This window comes from Rhipicephalus sanguineus, chromosome 3, assembly GCF_013339695.2.
Source record: "Rhipicephalus sanguineus isolate Rsan-2018 chromosome 3, BIME_Rsan_1.4, whole genome shotgun sequence".
In the NCBI taxonomy this organism is placed as follows: Eukaryota; Metazoa; Arthropoda; class Arachnida; order Ixodida; family Ixodidae; genus Rhipicephalus; species Rhipicephalus sanguineus.
In genome coordinates this window covers 199,799,304-199,819,078 of record NC_051178.1, presented here as the reverse complement: position 1 = coordinate 199,819,078, position 19,775 = coordinate 199,799,304, and the positions used below count along the sequence as shown (strand labels likewise).

The window sequence follows — 19,775 nt, the reverse complement described above, 5'->3', positions numbered from 1 at the left end:
ATGGCTGGGAGTGGATTGGGTATGAAAGAACCTTATTGTACAGGCACTTCCCAGGCAAGTGTGCATATGTAGTCCAGCAGGAGTCCTGGCAGTGAAGGTGTGAGCTTAGTCGGTGATGTGCTGCACACAACTATCCTGGGACAGTTGGCTCCATGTGGCAGCGGGTATCGCTTTTCAGTGTAAGGACGATGGTTTTTGCACAGTAGCTTTTAGCTGTGTAAACATGCATGCGAGCACCAGGGGCAGGGAATGCTGGGCGAGTCTGCTTTGCCACAGTGGCGACTTTGTTCCACGTCATAGTTTCGAAGTGCTCCTTGGCATTGCCACTGTGTGCTGTTGGACAATCGTGCATGCAGCCCAGGATATTCTGCGCACCTTGGTTAAGAGAAAGAAAAAGCTTCTTGGGTGGTAATTTGCACATTTACCGTGGCATTGAATTTTTATTATTTTTGTAGGTGCATCACATGTCAAAACATGCAAATTTGCACTTGGCTGTTACTGCATACTACTGCTTAATTGCGTAGTTATGCTGCATCCCGGGCAGGTACATATTATTGAGGTTTTACCGAACCAAGATTGGTAGGGGAAAGAAGGTTCTGGTGCTCTTGTTCGCATATAAGCCACTGTTGCTATTCAACCAGCATGGGAATGATCAGCATTAGTCCTTAGCGCTCAACCTTCAAGAAGAGCTACATTGCAGTGAAGAATGGGAGCTACTCACTGCTTCTAACACCTTTTATATTTCCATGAAAGGCTGAGGCTGTACAACATGGTAACTTAGGCCCTAAACGTACAGTCCCAGCGGAAAAAGATGAACACAAGTGATGGGTGGCCTACACCAGCAGCAAGATTGGGACACGTGGTGCTCTTTGTCCCGAGCGCGCTGGTGGCGAGAGTGCCAGACACAATATTTTCCAAAGTAGGGGTTGCCGTCAGAGGCACTGCTACAGATGACCTTTGACGGCGTGTTTTCCAGAAAATTGTTGGTTTCAGAGAAAACTAAGATTAAAAAAAACACACACACAGGTGCTCGCAAAGCCAGTGAAAACAAACACAAAAAACAAACGAAAAAGCATGCTAATGTGCTTAGCCACGTTCGCGTGATTCTGCCGTAAAGTAGGGCATAAGATGTCATCTAACAAGCAGGCTTTAAGATGAGTCACTTTTTAGCGGCTGCTCCTGCTTTAGAAAATGGAATGTTCTTGGCACTCGCTCTCAGAACGCTCGTTAAAAACAGTGGCACGTCGAAATTTTGTCGCTCCAGCGACCAGTCACCTGCGACATCTTTTTCCATTGGAACTATGCTTGCATTTCATTGGTTTAGTGTTGCAACAAGCTTTTATTGGTTTTCACCTCATTGCTATAACCTCTGTGTAGCTCATAGTATTTGTACTGTGCAACGAGGATTCTTGGAGCTCGGCCACATCCTGCCTGATTGTGCACGAATGTGGTGAGTTCCTTGTTGAGCCAACTCTACAACAGCAAGCTGTTTTCATTTTCCCAAAGCAGTGCGAGCATCGGTCCTGCATAAGGATGCTGCAGTGAATGGCGGTGCGCTTTGACTGTCTCCTATTAAGCCACCATGGCTTAAGCATTCAGCAAATACATTGGGCTCTATGAGACTTTGCCAAGGATCCGTAGCAACTACGTTTTAATCGTTAGTATGTTTAGAGTGGATACATATTATAGTTTTACTGCAGTAATCCTTGCAAATTTTATGGGCTCTTCCTAACAATGTGGAACCAAATGGGAATGTGTTGCAATGTGCAGAGTACACGCCTCCAGTCAAGCTCTGGCTTTGTGGAGGAGTTCAGTGTGCGAGAGGACCTGATGGGCCTGGCCATCGGGGCACACGGGGCCAACATCCAGAATGCTCGGAAGCTGGATGGTGTCACAGGCATTGAACTCCAAGAGGCAACCTGCACATTCAAGATATTCGGCGAGGTGGGCTCGTGTTTCATCCTTGCTTTTTTTTTTTCTCTTGAGTAAATAAGTGTCGTCTCACATTACATCCTCAGGCAGGGTTTCATAGTGATTATGGAAGCACTTTTCTGTGAAGCCGCCATTTTGAAAGCCCTGATGACTGTCAAGTTTCAGAGTGTTTCGAAAAATTCTTAAAGGGCCAGTAAACAACCCCGATGTCCAAAATTGCAATGAAAAGAAATATGCGCACTTTTGCTATGTGAACATGCTGCCGCAAGAATTTTGCGAGTACGTGCTATAATAAGGAAGTTGCAGGGGTTAGAACATCCGTTTCAGCTGGTTTCAAATTTTCGCGCGGCCTCACCACCCTTCTCCGCCACATGGAGGAAAAGGCGTAGCCCGTCGTCGTGACTCCGCCCACTTCGGCAACGTGACACGACGTCAACAATTGACGTCATGGGCGAGCTCGATCAGTCGCAATGCACTTCCGCTTGCTGCGGTTCCTGGTTGTTTATTGTTTATATTGTCGCACATGCTCCGTAACTTGACGGGCAGTTTTCGGCTCTTCACTATTTTTAAACCTTTGTGACAGTTCACAATGCAGCAGGAATGCGTGCTTGCTTTCCGAGACATCGAAGGGGCGCGAGAGAAAAGCCTGGAGAACCCCGCTTGCCGCGCGAGCAAGCGCGACCCGTCCAAGCTACTGGAGATTCCCCTCTCCCCGCTCGATTTGCAGCCGGCAACTGAACAACGCTTCGCCTCATGTCGAAGGCGAAGTGCGTGCAGGTGCTATGCAGTGCGAGGAATATACGCGCGACAACTGCGTGGCCGAAACCGCATCACCGCAGGGCCAAAAAACAAGGCGCAGTTTCGTAGCGGTGGGTGGGAACAGGAACTGACGTTAACTTGACAATTGTTTGTTGAGACCTGGTTTAGACCAATCGACGAATCGCCGAGTTGACGTCACTGCGCGTACGAGGAGGATTGGTCCGGTGTAGGAAAGAAGCGCGGGAATTGTTTTTCGAAATGAAGGGTCTGCGCGGCGCGCAGCGCTGTAATATTCGGAAAACGTGATCGCCGCGGTCTACTGTACGGATTAGCGAGCTTGTTTGGCGGGTGTAAAAAAAAAGCCGCAGCCTGTTTACGGGCCCCTTAATGCTGCCTTAAGGGGGGACGTGGCTTTGGAAAACCAACTTTCTTATAACTTAACAGATGTTGATGAAAATTGGTACAAATATTCAGCATGTCTCCCTGCTGCCTCTAAAAAAGTTTCAGAGTGATATCTTCAGAACTTTTTATTCAATTAAATTTTTACTTCTTGCATTTTCTTGCACTTTGCGCAATGCCTGGAGAGTTTAAAAAAAGGACTAGAAGGCTAGGTGAATATTTGTTGCATAGCTAAATGCACACTGAGTGTCATGACATTCTTGCTTTATTTTTTTTTGCAACACAATATTCTTGCATTGCGATTCTTTTTGACACCTTCAAATCGGGCACACTCTTGGGATGAACGAGTAGTCACTTCGTGAAATTACAAAGCGTCAAAGTGAGAAAGAAAGAATGTCACGACATGCATTGTAGTCTAAGAAACATGACAAAAGAAACGGAGTCAAAATAGGCCAAACGGTTAGGAAGAAAATGGCTGCGCAAACTTGGCAGGCAGGCAAAAAGGCACTTTTGAGAAAACGGCTCTCGAAGTTTCACCTTGCGTCCAGTGATCTGGAATGCACCAGGATCATAGTTTTTGGTGTTCTTAGTGATGTGAGGTCTCTTGAGCATTTGGTGCTTGCTTTGGTGCACTTTTGATGCCTTTTTTTCCCCGTGTGGCATCCTTCTCTGCAGCTCATTGAATGGAGTGCTTTCCAGGCTTCGGGCCAAGTGATGCACAAAACTCTCTATAAGCATGGAGAGTGCCAGTATTATACTTGCAGATTGCCTCATTGACAGCTGTTTCGGCGGCAATCAGTGAAGCGTTTAGCTCTTCTGGTAGAATTGACCAAACTACCGAATTGACTTTTTTTTTTTTTTTTGGCAACAGCCGAGCAACTGAGGGTGGTCAGGTTTTAGTAGACTGGCAGCAATGCAGTGCTGCCAATTTATACGTGTGCGGTGGTGGGGCCTTGCCTTCAGCTTCTGTAGCACGGTACTTGCACCAGCTCAGGGACCCAAGTGGGCAGAATTCATGGCGTGGCTCCTCATCTCTCGAGGTGACATGATGGAACGTTGCCATTATGGCCTTTTGCATGTCATCAATGTCAACGTTGTCACGGATAGCCATACCATAACCAGTCAGTCTTTTAAATTAATCAGGTCTTGAGTCAGGCCGGCCCATCCTCCAAGTGGTTGATCTTTTTTGCTTCTTGATACAGGTGTTGGCAGAGCTGTACCCATCCTCTTTTTGACATGATTTATACAGTCTTCTTTAGCCAATGGAATAAATCCGTATGTTCTTTCTTCAGAAAGAGTCAGGGAAGAGTCACTGTCTCCATCAAACATTGGATGTGTGTCGGAGGTCATTCTTTCCAGTGAGCTTCTGAATAAAATTAAGGTGGGGGTCGTGGCATTCAGTACCAACTTTCTTATTCCTTCGTAGGTTTTCATGAAAATTGGCACACTTATTGCAAACATTTCTGGGATGAAATATATGAGCAGTTTATTCAATAACGCGAGTTGGTCAGATATAAATTCAACTCCCTGCTTCACACACGCCACGCTCATTTGCAAACCTCGCCTGTGATGCGTTTCGTCATCCACTCGGTCGCGGAAACGGTAATTTGCGAGGCTTTCGTTATTTTAGAAGATTCATCAGAGCTAGCGGCGATACCGAGCACGAATCCAAGCGTGCCTAAATTGCATCACCACTGCAGCGCTTTCTTTCATGCCGATGTACTCGGCCGCGGGGTCCGGGAAGTCGCGCACTATATGCTGGCTGGCGGCATTCGGCGACAATACGCAGTGCTCAGCCGCGGCGACGAAAAATCGGCGCGCGTAACGTACTTGGTCTCTCATTTTGCGGCGCCGACGCGCGAAATTGCTAGCCGCTGCTCGGAGCGGTCAATGCGCGACGAGCTTGACCGGGAGTCCGCTGCCGATGCGTAAAGTGCCCATCCGCACTTTCGAGTAGCCAGCGGACGATGCGATTTGTTGCTTGCGACGAAGCACAGTGCGGCTTGTCCGCTAGCGCGATGTCCGTGCCCGCAAAGTTCGGATTCGTCTCGTAAACCAGCGCCGTAAGCGGAGTTAGGCCTAGCCACGACTCCGAGCAGCAAGCTCGGTCGCGGTGTGCGTGGCCGCGGTGCCCGATGTTTCAAAGCACGTCATGTTCGATCGCGAGTACAAAGAGTAGTCCCGCGAAGTTCTTCGTCACGGAGGACGAAGTGCTGACAAGCTGAACAACCCGAGACGCGCATCTGCGATGTTCGCGACGAGCGCGGCACGCTACTGTCTATCGTACACTGATGACGGCGCTTCCGCTTGCAGCTGTCAAACTACAGGGTAATCATATTCTAAATTATCGTCGACCCGTGTACACAGAACGAGAGCGGACGCGTCACTAAGTAGCGTGATTTTCGACAGTCGTAACATCAGGTAACATCGCGACGCGTAAGCAGCAGACGACTGTCCTCTCGAAGCGAGCATCGGACCAATGGCGAGGCGTTCTGGAGCAACATGGCGGACGCGGCCAATCGGAGGCCTCGAAACGACCTTCAGAGATTTGCTTTTTGTGCGCTTGTTTTTAAAGGGAGGCGCCAGCTGAGGCGGGGAATTTGAAAAGGAAGAAATGCCCTTTACGGCGAGCTCAAAATGGCGGCGCCCGGTTGTACCGTTGCGGAGCAAGAAATTTTTGAAAAGCACTGTTTTTTTGCGATCTCCACAATAATTTTCGACACCTCAGCCCGCGCAACTAATTTTTTAAAGCACTTCTAGGTGGTTTTCAGTGAAGATATTTTGGAATCAGATAGAAAAAGGGCTACAGAAACCGAAAATGTGATTTTCAAAAAATCGATTTTTTTGCGATTTTGCGCGATACGAAAGCCGCGTCCCCCCTTAAGCTATCCTGACTGAACTTATTTTTGTGCATTTAATCACTACGCTTATTTTAAGCCAGTAGTCATGCCTGTATAATGGAATTAACATCTTTGTGGCAGGCAGTCATCTTGTTTGTGTGATGGTTTATGGAAAGCAGTCACACAAACAAGGTAACACTTACCGTATATTGCCGATTATAAGTAGACTCCGATTATAAGTCGATCCCCCAACTTGCAACCCCTTCTAGGGGGAAAAAAAAAAAAAAAGTTGACTCCGAACACAGCCTCATGCTGTGGCCATAGCTCACCAATAAGTTTTTCAGAAGAGGGAGTGATGCAAAGAAACATTTATTTGCCCATGAAACATTGCTTACGACTCGTCGCTTGAGAGAAGGACGCAGTCATGGTCATTGCCATCATATGAGCCACTGCTGCTGCTCGCCGTCGGAACGGGTGCCGGTGGTACTGAGATGCCACATGTGAAAAACGCCGCGCGGACCATGTCAGTTGGCAGTCCATACCAGGCATTGTTGACCCATTTCTTGGATACTTTGAACTCTGTTTGCAGGACGCACATATCCTTTGCGACAGTACGTGCTCTTGCTTCTATATCATCGTAGCAAACACTCGGGCTCTTGCTTCTCTGGTCGTGAACCCAATCTCGAACCGCATCCTCAACGCCAGGGTATCATCCAGACTTCAGTCCGCGAAAGGAATGGCGTGTAGCAGCGCACGCGATAATCTTGGTCCTTTGTTTTCTGCATTCCCTCACGCACTTTTCCGACACATCAACGTTGCTTTCCGACTCTGCATACAGGATCGCTTGCCTCTTGAAAGCAGCGCTGTACTGTTGCCGGCGTAGCGGTGGCATCTTGGCATCCGTTTGGCAGCGTCGCAAATCGCGCACACCACTGCTCGCAAGCGAAGCGAAATGCAGAAATGGCAAACAGGTGTGAGTGCAAAAAAAGACGCTTGTGGGCGCATGTGACTGGTCATGTGGTTTAGTTCCCCGCGAAGTGTTGCCAGCCCACACGGCGCTGCCAGCTTTTCCGTGGAACGCTGATGGTTTGTCAACGAATCGTTTCTGTTGTAAGAGGGTTGTACCAAAAGTAAGGTTCCCACTGAGCTCACGGCGCTGCCAGCTTTTCCGTGGAACGCCGATGGTTTGTCAACGAATCGTTTCTATTGTACAAGGGTTGTACCAAAAGTAAGGTTCCCACTGAGCTACAACCTTGAGAGAAGGTGCTAGGCTAAATCAGACTACAGTGCCATGCGCAGTGGTTCCCCCTCTCTCGAGCCCGCCCGTCTGCAATTCGCTACGTCGCTCAGTGTTCACTTGGCAGCCGTCAGAGATGGAAGTGTTGATCGCCGCTCCCACCAAGTGCGAGGTTCGGGCAGTAATCCGTTTTCTCCACGAAAGGAAGTTACCGCCCATGGAGACTCATCGACAACTGACTGAGGTTTATAGTGAAGGGTGCAGGTCCCTTCGGCATGTCCACAAATGGTGCAGGGTTTTTGCTGAGGGTCGCACGGAAGTTCACGATGAAGAACGAAGTGGAAGACCGCCGGTTTCGGATGCGATTGTCCAGAAGATCAACAGTGAGCTGTTCAGATCGGAGGGTCACTGTCCATGAACTTGCTGAACGCATTCCTGAAGCTTCCCACGGCACAATTGAAAGAACTTTAACAGAAATGTTGAGTTTTCGCAATGTGTGTGCTCGCTGGGTCCCCCGGATGCTGACTGACGGACACAAGGAGCTACGCCTTGACTCTGCTTGCAAGTTTCTTCAACAATGTGAGGGGGGAGGCAACAAGAAGTTGGACTCTATAGTCACGGGAGATGAAACGTGGGTGTTTCATTACACCGCCGAAACAAAACAATCTCGTCAGTGAAACATTGACTAAACTCCGGCGAGCAATCCAGAATCGCCAGAGAGGACGACTGGCGGAGGAAGTAGCGCTTCTTCACGACAACGCTTGACCCCACGTCGCTCGTCAAACACAGGAGCTTGTGAAGAAATTTGGGTGGACTGTTATGCCCCATCCCCCGTACATCCCGGAGTTAGCCCTCAGCGATTATCACCTCTTCCCCAAGGTAAATGAACACTTAGGTGGCAAACGCTTCAAGAGCGACGATGAAGTGCAAGCAGAGGTCACACGCTTCAACGGGTTGGAGGGAGACTTCTTTAAGGGGAGACACTGGTCTCGAAACGAAAAGTTTTATTATTGGAGATATTGTAATGAAATTGGGTGTGTATATGTATTTCTTCCTCCTGTTTTCAAAAATATAATTAGTTTTCATGTACTTCAATTAGTTATCAAATTGTGAGAGCATAAGTGAAATCTAATTAGGTAATTTCTTACGGGTCATTAAGACACTTTCCCTCAGTATTTTTAGGTTCTGTTTAAGATGCAGCTGTAGCCAAAGACCTGCCATGTGGAGCTATGCTATTTATATTGTCACTGAGATATATCATCATATAAGAACTTTCAATTGTATTGACATTGTGTAATCTTGAAATGCAATTAGCTCACATTATTGTTCACAAAATTTCATATGTTCATCTTAGCCACAAAAAAATAGCATAGCTCCACAGTCCTATTTCTTACGAATTCAACGGTATAAAATTTATCAAAATTACCTTACAAAAACATAATGAAAAGATCCGTAAGGCTGGTCAAGTTGGCAAAAAATGTGAAGCTGAGAAAATCGCGTTTGAAGATTGACACGCACTGTATAAATTTCTAAAAGGAACCTTTAACCATAAATTTTATTCACATGTTCCCCATCTGTTTCCCTTCAAAACAAAACAGAAAGTGCCTTGTTCCACCCAAGGAATCATATCTAAAAAAATTTTCCAATGTGCAAAGCATGATCAAAACCCCACCATGACAAGCGGCTGGGGGGTTCTGGAAAAGCCATGGGGTATGAGGCTCAAGCGACTGGCTGCTCATGTCTTTTCAGTCTTTAGGAAGAACCTTCTAGATGTTAGGCAGCATGTTAGAGAATACCTTCAAAGTAGTCCAGGACTGTAATCTTCAGTTGCACCCGTTTTGTGTCTCCTTGCAAGAGTCTTTTTTGTGTTGGTGCTCTTCAGATGAGTTGCATTTGCCTTGCGTAAACGCAGAGAGTCTTTTTCTAGGCTTCGTCGAACAAGGCAATCCCCAGCAATATAGCCCAAACTTGCAGCAATGGACTCGTTGGTTGCCCTTCTTCCTTGGTTGTAGATGGCAACAGCCTCAGCGGCAGCTCGCTTCACACTTTCCAGCGAAGCGTTCCCATTCTTTGAAGTTTGGGTCCAGATGACCGAATGAAGACTCTCACTCGCGTTCTGGGTCTTCCCTTCACAGCACCGTGCCAGCAGGCTCTCATCACTGAGCCTCGCAAAGACTGGCTCCAGAGCAGCCCCAACACAAGCCGGCAGGGCATTCTTGTGTGAAGGTGGACTCTCCCCATTGGCCAAGGCTCTATTGTACTTGCACCAAGAGCTAGCACCCTCGGGGCACTTTGAGTGCTTTGGTGCATCATCTGTCGATGTCATGTGCAGCAGTGTAGCTTCGACTGCCCTCTTCATAGCTGGCACGTCATTGATATTGCTCCTCAGGGCATATCCGTAGTAATTCGCGATCTTCTTGATCTTCTCTTGTGTGAGCTTTCCTCTACCCCCAAGAGACTCACCCTGAGCCTTCTTTTTGTCCACAAGGTTCCGTAAAGCTGTACCCATTCGCTTGTGGACATGGTTGATGCAGTCCTTTTTGTCTATTTGGATAAAGCCGTACACCTCGGCTTCGGACAAGGCATGAAAAGTGCGGCTGTCTCCATCAGAGAGCACAGTCGTGTAGCGCAGACCATGCTTGGCCCAGGACCTCTGAAACATGGTCAGCGCAGCCTCTACTTCCATGCGGCCAGAGTTGCATTCGATGTTTCGTTGGCACTCGTGGGTTGCCAGCCAGTCGGTGTACCCTTCGTCTTGCGGCTGTGGTCCCAGGGCACAGCCGAGACAAAAGTTTGAGTAAACAACATGGTCAATTACAAGGCCAGTGTAGAGCTCAATGATGCAGCCCACACCTATGTGTGAGCTCCGACCTCGCGTCATCCATGAGCCGTCGAACACAACATCGATGTTCCCTATGGGGTTCAGGAAGTCTGTATACAGCTCTTTTATTACTGCCACACTAGCAGCTTCACTTTCAGTCGCTGTGTTTTCGCAGGCTTTCACTAAACTTTTTAGGTGTCCCTGAAACGTCTTGTGGTGCAAGCCTCGGTGCGAAAGGTTCATACACGCACAAAAGTCCGAAAGGGCAGTAACACCTTTGCCTATCATCTGTATCCCCTTCATGGCCCTCATGTTGACTTCGAAGGGAGTGATGGTGGCAGTTCCGCTCACTCTCGGAGAAGAAAATTGCTTCTTCTCGAAATCACAACTGCTGCAAGAAAAAATAAGCTTTACCGCAAGGCCGTACTCCTTGTCCGTTGCCTTCCTCACGCTGAGACTTTTTGCGTCGCATTTGTCGCACTTCGCTTGTGCAAAAAAGTTATTCAAAACTTTCATATCGACGAGCAAAAAATCGGTCCCGGCGTCACCGGTCTGGCACTCCGCGCTTACTCCAAGAACGTCGAACTTGCGCTGGGTAGCCGACTTTCCAGACAGAACGGTCTTCGTTTGCGCCGATCTCTCAACTCGCTGCGCCTGCTCCGCCGTTGAGTAGTACGCGGCATCAACCCGAAGTGTTTCGCTAGTCGAACTTGGTCCCACGGTGTCGTCAGTTGAAGTTCCCGGCAGGTCCAAAGGGTCCGGCCGCGACTCCAACTCCGCTGCCGACGGTGCACTTGTAGCCGGCGCCTTCTTGTTCCAAGCCCGTTTTTTACGGCTTCCAAAAGCTCGTTGCGTCGATGGTTTCAGACGAGAGTCTCCAGGCATCTCGATCGCGTGGAAAAACTACCGGCACAAAGTAGAGACACGGTCCGTCGAGAAACACGCACGATCGCAAAAGCAGGCGCACACAAACGGACAGCCACGGCGGAGAACCAAACACAAAGAAAAAAAAAATGACGTGTCGGTCGCGCCAGCCAATGGGAGACTCGGAAAGGCGCGCTTGAAAAGCGCGCCGCGTGAGAGCCAATCAGTGGCCTGGAAACGACCTTCAGAAAACCCGCGACGGCGGCCGTTCTGCTTGAGCGACGCCATTTTGAGATGGCGCAAAATGTGCACAAAGAAAACAGCTTCAAATCTAGCCCAAGATGGCGGCGCTCGGCCCGCTGCAACGCTCATGGCGCGCGCGGGAAGTTCGAACAAATTTCGTCCTTTTGGGGACATTTTAGTGCTGCCGGGGTGCTTTGAAAGCCGATTTTATCGCGTTTCCCGACCGAATTTAGCGTTAGCAATTTGAGAGTAGGTGCTCAGAAGTACAAACGCCTCGAAAATAAGCTTTGCGAAAAATCGATTTTTTGACCATTTTTGACCGTTCCAAGACCCGCGTCTCCCCTTAACTTAGGAATGCAAAAGTTTGGCACCGTCTTCAAAAGTGTGCCGAAAAAAATAAAGACTATGTTGAAAAATAGACAAAAGTGTAAGCTTTTCAACGATATATACCGTATAAACGCGTGTAAGGGCCGCACTTTTTTTTCAAGAAATGAGGGCCAATTTTCAGGGTGCGGCCCATACACGCGACATTTTTTTTTTTTTTAAGTAAAAACGCACCAGTTAGCGAACGAAGAGCGTTTATTGCAGTATACGACATTTCTTGCGACATACGTGCTCAATCGTCGTCACTCGGCGAGTCCTCAGACTTGGAGTCCGAGATGAGATGGTGTGCTGCGAAGTGCCGTCACCCCACAAGCAGTCATCTTCCGTGCCATCCAAGCTGTTAGATATCCCGGCGACTTTAAAACTTCGGGACACAATGTCCGTCGACACCGAGCTCCACGCAGATAGGATCCACCCAACTAGGGTAAGGGACCATAACCCAACTACAGTCGCCAAGGCTAGTCCCTTCACACGTAGCATGTCCGTTGTGAGTGCAAGGCCATCATTCCGCACTGCAGTCACATAGCGGAACAAGTCTTCTTCGAAATCGGGAAACCTGCACCGCTCTCCTCGGAAAGCGCGCTTAGTGCTGTTGGTGTTTCGCAAGGCTTCTTTTTGAGCACACCAACGTCGAACACACTTCTTCAACGTCGAATTTTCTGCCGGCGGGACGTTTCCCATGCTCGAGAGCATACTCGATCACCTTCAACTTATAGCCAGCAGCGTAGCTATTCAGCTACTTGTCCATCTTGCCAAAACGTGAACGCCGTGTAGAAAACAAGCTAGCACGAAGGTCATCGAACCGTGCAGAAAACTACAGCAAATGGCTGGCTGAACTGCACAAACTACAGTGTACTAGAATGCACAAACCTAACAACGCGAACGCCATGCCAAAGTTGGTGATGCTAATGCCGATATGGATAGCGCCGATAGCGCGTTTGTATAGAGATGTGAGAAGCTAAAGATAAAATCCTGCTCTAACCTTTAGTTGGCGGGTCTATGAATACTAATAAAGTTAACATTTTTAGCCCACTTCACGAACATCTTAACACGAATAAAATCCAAAAAAATATACATACCGTATTTACTCGCGTAATGAACGCACTTTTTTTTTCCGAAAAACCAGAGCAAAGTTGGGGGGTGCGTTTATTATGCGAGGTAAATTTTCTAAAACTTTTTTGGGATGAGCCGAAAATACGATAATGCAAAAAAAAAAAGTTGGGTAGCTTACCTTTTACAATGAACATGCGCGTACACTATTTGAAAACACGCATTTTTATTGCACTTCAATTGCTTCAATCTTCGTCAGAATCGCTGGTACCGTCGTCCAGGTCACTGGCCACTTCAATGTCTTGGTCCCACAAGTGGTCGTCTTCGCTGCCGTCCAGCGCATTTGCGATTCCCGTCTTCTTAAAACTCTTTGTTATCAGATCACCTGGCAGCGAGCGCCATGAGTCCAAGATCCAGGAGCACACCAGCTCGACGGACGGCCTCTTAATCTTGCCAGTCGGCGTCAGGGCGTGCCCTCCATGGGCCATCCATTCCGTGTACAAGCGGCGCACACCGTCTTTGAAAGGTTTATTGATGCAAACATCAAGGGGCTGAAGCACCGAAGTGAGTCCACCCGGAATGACGGCGATCTCGGTGCGCAGCTCCTTGAGTTTCCGACGAACGTTCTCTCCCAGGTGGCCGCGAAAACTATCGAGAACAAGGAGAGACGGGAGAAGCAGGGCGCCAGGGCGTCGTCCCCAGACAGTCTGCACCCAGTCGACCATCAGATCGGCCGACATCCACCCTTTCTCCTGAGCCCGCACGTGTATTCCGGCTGGGAAGTTGGCCTTCGGCACGGTTTTTCGCTTGAAAATAACGTACGGTGGCAACTTCCGGCCGTCTGCCGTGACAGCCAGCATGACCGTGAAGCGCTGCTTTTCGGCGCCTGTCGTTTTAACGAGCACGCTACGTGCTCCCCTGTCATTGACAGTCCGACTCATCGGCATGTCGAAATTGATGGGTGTTTGGTCGGCGTTCCCGATTTGTGAGAGAACGAATTCTCGGTCCCGCCGCAGGCGTATAACGAACTTGTGAAAATCCACTACCTTATTTTCGTAGCAAGGAGGAAGCCGCTGGCAAAGTGATGTTCGCCTCCTCAAGCACAGTCCGTTGCGCCGCATAAAGCGCGTCGTCTACCCATTGCTCGCTTTAAGGGGGGATGAGGGTCTCGAAAAAACTTTTTTTATTTATTGTCCTATCTTAACCTTTTACTTGCCAATGTTCCAAAATTGGAACATACGAAACCTCATTTTTTATTTCCTCTCCAATATATCGGATAATAAAAATTTTTGTTTTCACATACTCATTGATGCTTGTGAAAAACGTAGCAATTTTAATTTCTATTATGAACCTACGGAGAATTATTAGATAAATGTTTAAAAACAGGCATATTTTGCGCTCCTTGACCACCAGATGTTTGTTGCATTATTCCGCAGGAAAAAGTAATGTTGCAGTGAGCAAAGCAGAACTAAAATATCGGCAAATGGTTCGGTATTACGCGGCAAAAAATAAAAAAAATAACAAAGACAATCTAGTTTTCAGCTTCGAGAGTTTTATGTGGATGTTCCTTTTTTGGAACATTGGCGTTTCACAGTGTCAAAAGCAGCGTAGACGCGCGCGAGCGTTTCGCCTCGTTCTTTTTCTTTTTTTTGGCTTGTTGATGGCGCCCTCTAGGCGGCGCTTGGCAGAAACTTGAACATTAGCTTTCCTGGGCGTCATTTTGAGTTTGCCAGGCACGTGGAAAGAGCAGCATTGAACTGCAGCGCCTAGCCGCATCAATCTCTGTGGATGTAAGTAGAAAACGACCTTGCGGCTGGTTTTATTTTTGTAGTACTGTGCTTTACACCGCAATAACTTTTGTTGTAGGTCATGGCACAACGCTTCCTCACTTTGGAGGCAGCAATTGACCTTTTGTTCAGCCTTCCCGATGACGAACGCGAAGGTGCGTCTGTATGCCAATTGCCGCCTCTTGAAGATGGCAATATTACTGACGAGGAGCACGTGAACGAAAACGACTTTTCTGAAGTTGTTCCCGATGATGTTTGTGGGCACGTTGAAGTTATGCAGTGCAGCGATGAAGACGTTGATTCGCCTTCTGCATGTTCGAGCCCTGAGCCACGACGAAAGAAGCCAGCGGGGCGGCAATTCACTGCTGGAAAAGGACGCAAGGCTTCACCGAAGGCTCGGAAAACAAATACTCCAAAGCGCCCCCATACACCAGTATGGGGTGACCGTGCCACGTTTGACAAAACACTTCCCAGCGAGAGTCCTCCGTTGTTGCTAGAGGCATTTCCTGAGCTTGCAAACATGAGCCCGTTTATGCTGTTCAGCAAATTTATTTCTCCGGAGTATCTTGGTTCACTGGCTGAACTGACTGCAAGATACGCACTCCAAAAGGGGGAGGAGGTGGACGTCACAGGAGCGGACATAGGTCAGTTTTTCGGCCTCTTACTTTTCAGCGGATACCACTCCGTTCCGTCTGAGGACTCGTATTGGAGCACTGCAGAAGATCTTTGTGTGCCTATAGTCGCGACAGTGATGGCCCGCAATAGGTTCCGGCAGCTGAAAAGGTTCTTCCATGTTGTTGACAACACTCAGTTGAAAGCAGGCGAAAAGATGGGCAAGATTCAGCCGTTTTACAACGAAATCTCCAAATGTTTCCGCCAGTTTGGAGTGTTCAATGAAAGCCTCAGCATCGACGAGTCAATGGTGCCCTATTATGGCCACCACTCGTGCAAAATGTTCATTCGGGGTAAACCCATTCGATTTGGGTACAAAATATGGATGATGTGCTCTACGAATGGGTACCCCTATGCAATGGAAATATATTGTGGGAGGAACGAGAAGGACGACAAGACACCTCTCGGGATCAGGGTTGTCAGCAATATGGTATCGGTCCTGGAAGCGCCTGAACAGCACGAAGTCTACTTTGACAACTTCTTCACTTCGCACGGCCTCTTGACGAAACTGGCTGACCAGGGGATTCGAGCGACAGGGACTGTGCGAGATACAAGAACCGGTGGTTGTCCACTGAAGAGCTTGAAAAGCATCGGAAAGGAAGAAAGAGGATCTTTCCACTACAAGTGTGACGGGGCGGTCTACGCATGCAGGTGGAACGACAATGCAGTCGTCACAGTTTCTTCTAACCACCTCAACCACGAGCCTGTTGGAAGTGCGAAACGCTTCTCACGACGCTCGAACAAAAAGGTGGACATTCCTCAGCCATATTTGATCAAAAAATACAATGAGGGCATGGGAGGAGTAGATGTGATGGACCGCCTCCTGGGAAGCTATCGGCCGAGACTGAGGAGCAAAAAATGGTGGTGGAACCTTTTCAGCAATGGTTTGAACATGGCTGTCGTCGCAGGATGGCTCCTCCACTGCGAGCTTCACAGGGGTAGTGATGCCGCCATGACGCACATCGCCTTTCGGCGGGACGTCACCATGGCCTTGCTGCAGCTGAAGCCGAAACTCACTGTGAGACCTGGACCTCGGGTTCATCCGAGACATGAGGACAGAAAAACTGATGGTCACTACATGATCTCAACGACTCAGGGAAGGTGCGCGGAATGCAAGAAGAATACAACGAATCAGTGCCAGCAGTGCAAAAAGCGGCTGCACAAGAAATGCTTTGCCGCTTACCACGGTTTGTGAATTGCTCACTGTAGTACAGCCAGTAGTACGAAAGAAGAAATTTTCGTGAAGTGTTGTTATAAATATTTATACTTTTCAGAGACATCGTATGACGCTAAATATTATTCTTCAGTTATCCTGAGTAAGGAAACCTGACTGAAAAGTCAATAAAGGTTGTTCCAGAGAAAATGTGTGTTTTGCATATGGGAAATGCCAATGTTCCAAAAATGGAACATGCGAAAAAACATGCTTAGTCATTGTGAATATGGCTGTATTTTTTATCATAGTTAATTTAGAAGGCCAATGCAAATTATCAACATAAATTTTAGTTTTTTTCCTACTACTTCATAGTGCGGCGTTTAAAAGGTTAATGAAAACTGGTGTGCATGTGTATAATTGAATGGAGATTTCAAATCTGCAAACAGATTTCAAATATTTCATTTAGAAAGGAAGTTATGACAAATTTTCTCATTGTAATTAGGTAATTCCTTACGGGTCGTTATGGTAACTTAGAATACAAAAAGTTCCTTTTCAGGACTACGTGGTTCTGCTAAAAGGTCCACCTCACAGGCTAAAGCAAATTAGATGTCAAAACAGCTGTTTCTTTGATCAGAAATAATTTTCAAACTTGGAAGACAAAAGTTAGCTTCCAGTAATTAGCTGGTACTTATCAAATAATTACAATTACATCAACGTTCAGAAAAAAAGAAAAGCTTTAGCCTGTAGTTCAGGTGCTGCTGAAAAAAATGATACCAAGTTTGTTTAAATATGTTCATAGAAACCTCCTCAAAATTTCCGTAAGGCAGATTCACTTCACAAAAATAACAATGCTGAGAAAATTGCGTTTCAAGATTTAAAAACATTTTAAATTTAATTTTTTGAGCATGTAAGAAAAAGAAAGGCCATTTTGCCATAACATAGTATTTTTCCAGAGCATAATTTGGACTACAAATACCTGAAATAGTGATTTCTAAAAGTTGACAATTTTTACAATTTTTTGCTATTTTAAGACCCTCGTCCCCCCTTAAATGCCGTGGGAGCGATGCCATGCTTCCTGGCTGTGGCTCGCGCTTGCGTCTGGATCATTTCGTGCGAAACGACACAGCCGTCGTTTCGTAGGTCCCGGACATATTTTAAGACCTCCTCTTCCACAGCAGGAAACTTCCCGGTCTTTGGTCCCCTGAAGGAACGTCGCTCCCTATTTGTAGCGCGGAGCTTGTCATGCTGCTTCCGCCAGTAGCGCATACGTACTTCATCAATTCCGAAATGCCTACCAGCAGCACGATTCCCGTGTTCAAGTGCGTACTCCACAGCCTGTAGCTTGAAACCGGCCGTGTAGCTCACATTTCGGCCCATCGTCCACGACAAAACGCAACACAGGCTTAGAAAGAACTTACAACGAGGTGAGAATGGGCAGTGGGCAGCATGGCATGACTTCTGAGGCGAAAAAAAAAAAGTAGGGCTATGATGCTATGATGACAACAATGCTAAAACCTAAAACTCGCGTCACCGTCTTGCATCGTTTTGATTGGCTGTCCTACCCGGCCTCGGAAATTCCGCCGCTTCGGTGGTAGATGGCGTTATCTTCTGCAAGCTGCAAGGCTTGCGACTAGGGTGCGACCACCCGATGCAAAAGGGAAAGCCACAGTTTCACCATCATCATCATCATATCCCGGCGCGCTCCCGCACCGCCGCATTAGACATTTAGATGATTCGCTCGCTGGATTTCAAGCAAGACGGACGTGCTGGCCGCGATGTCCTGGATTACTCCTCGTACCTCTCGCTGATCGGCGCCCCGTGACAGTCGCCTCGCCCGCTATGCCGTGCGCCGCTCATCGTCGGGGCCTTCGCCGCTTCGCCGATGTTGTGCATCGTGCCTCTGGCTGTGTTTCGTGGTCCTGTCCCTGAACTCCCGTGATCGTCTCCCACATCTTTCCTGTCCTCTTTTCTCTTCGTTGGATGGATGGCTCTATCACTTCTCTCTCTATTTTTTCCTACTATTCTTTCATTCCCTCCTTACCCCCACCCCTACAAAGCACTGCGCCGTGTCGCCTGAAGGCAGACAGAAATTAGGTGCCTTTTTCCTTTCCTCAATAATCACAGAAGATGCTGCCGGCTCCGCAAAGCTTCGTATTTGTGTGACCGTGGGATGGCGTGGGCAGTTTTGCTGTTAGGTAGCCTACACGACCGGTCGTGTAGGCTCCCTACGCTGTGTGCTTGTGAGCCGCGATGTCTCTACACTCGAACCGTTCGTGAATACTGCTGCGGCGTGCGGATACTTACTTCAAAAACAATACAAAAAGAGAGGGACCGCGCCGCGCACAGATAGAAAAACTAACAAAATGGTGCGCTACCGCGGGCGGAAGGGAGGGGGGAAGCAAACCGAGGGGGGCCGGCGTAATAAAGGAAAAAAAAAGGAAGGAAGAAAGATAAGATCAACGGACGAGGAAGCGCCGCGCGTTGGTTCGTGGGACTGCAGCGGATGAAGGTTAGGGGTGCGTTTATTACGCGGGGAAAAAAAAATCCCAATTTTGACGACTAAAGTTGAGGGTGCGTTTATTATGCGAGTGCGTTCATTACGCGAGTAAATACGGTATATACTCTGGTGACGATGATGATGATGGTTGCGTTTCCTTGCGCCATCTATCGACTACACCTAGAAGCTTACGCGCGCGCGCATTTTTGAATACGTATTGGTTGAGGAAAGTGTGGGTGCGGCCCTTATGTGGATTGTTCTTTTTTTTTTTTTTTAGAATATGCACTTCAAAAAAAACGGGGTGCGGCCCTTACACGGGTGCGGCCCTTACACGCGTTTATACGGTAAATTAATGTCAATACACAATGTCTTCTGTTTGTAAAAAATATGGGAACCTTACTTTTGCTACAACCCTCGTATGAAAACAAAACTGCAGGGCACATCGCAAGATAAATTCCTCTTTATTCATGGAGCATCGTTCGCCCTCTATCAAAGGTTTGAAATGCTGCTTTCGAGACCGTGTTTCCCAAGCAGTTCGCATTAAGGGGGGGGGGGGGGGGGGGCTACCTTCGGATACCAACTTTCTTGTTTGTTGAGATATCTTAATGAAATTTTCAGGATAGACTCATAGCAAAAGCATTAGAAGAATTACAGTATTTCATGAAGTTATGTTCACTGGTTCTCAAGCAGTGTTGTAGGCGTTACCGAAAAAAAGTAACTAAATACGTTACTCGTTACGCTAACAAAAAAGGAACGCGTTACCGCCCTTCGTTACCTCATAAAAAAGGTGACGTGTTACCGTTACAGTTACCCTAAAAAAGTAACGCACGCTACTTCTGCCCTTACTCTATGGTCACAAATTTTATTCACAGGATTTCCACTGTAGGAACCCCAAATAACAGTTTTACAAAGCGGATATTTATAATTCACACAACACTTCTATCACAAACGACAATTTTTGCGCAAAGTACCGATTTAACGAGAACAGGTTGCACAAATGTGTCGTACCATAGCAACAGTAGCGTAGCCAGAAAATTTTTTTTTCGGGGGTGAGGCGGGGGGCGTTAAGCCATACTTTATGCATGTATGGTTGTGCGTGCGTTTGTATGTGTGCCTGCACATATACACATGGAAAAT

The 19,775-nt window shown here is 47.7% G+C and overlaps 1 protein-coding gene across 8 annotated transcripts in view; it reads left to right on the top strand.

Annotated features, from left to right (window-relative positions):
• LOC119388074 (FMR1 autosomal homolog 1-like) overlaps positions 1 to 19,775 on the top strand; it is a 60,704-nt gene that overhangs the window by 18,820 nt on the left and 22,109 nt on the right. For all 8 annotated transcript variants that reach the window (XM_037655700.2, XM_037655697.2, XM_037655695.2 and 5 more), the window contains one exon: positions 1,771 to 1,944. In XM_037655700.2, coding sequence (XP_037511628.1) covers positions 1,771 to 1,944 — 174 coding nt within the window. The remainder of the gene's footprint in view (positions 1 to 1,770; positions 1,945 to 19,775) is intronic.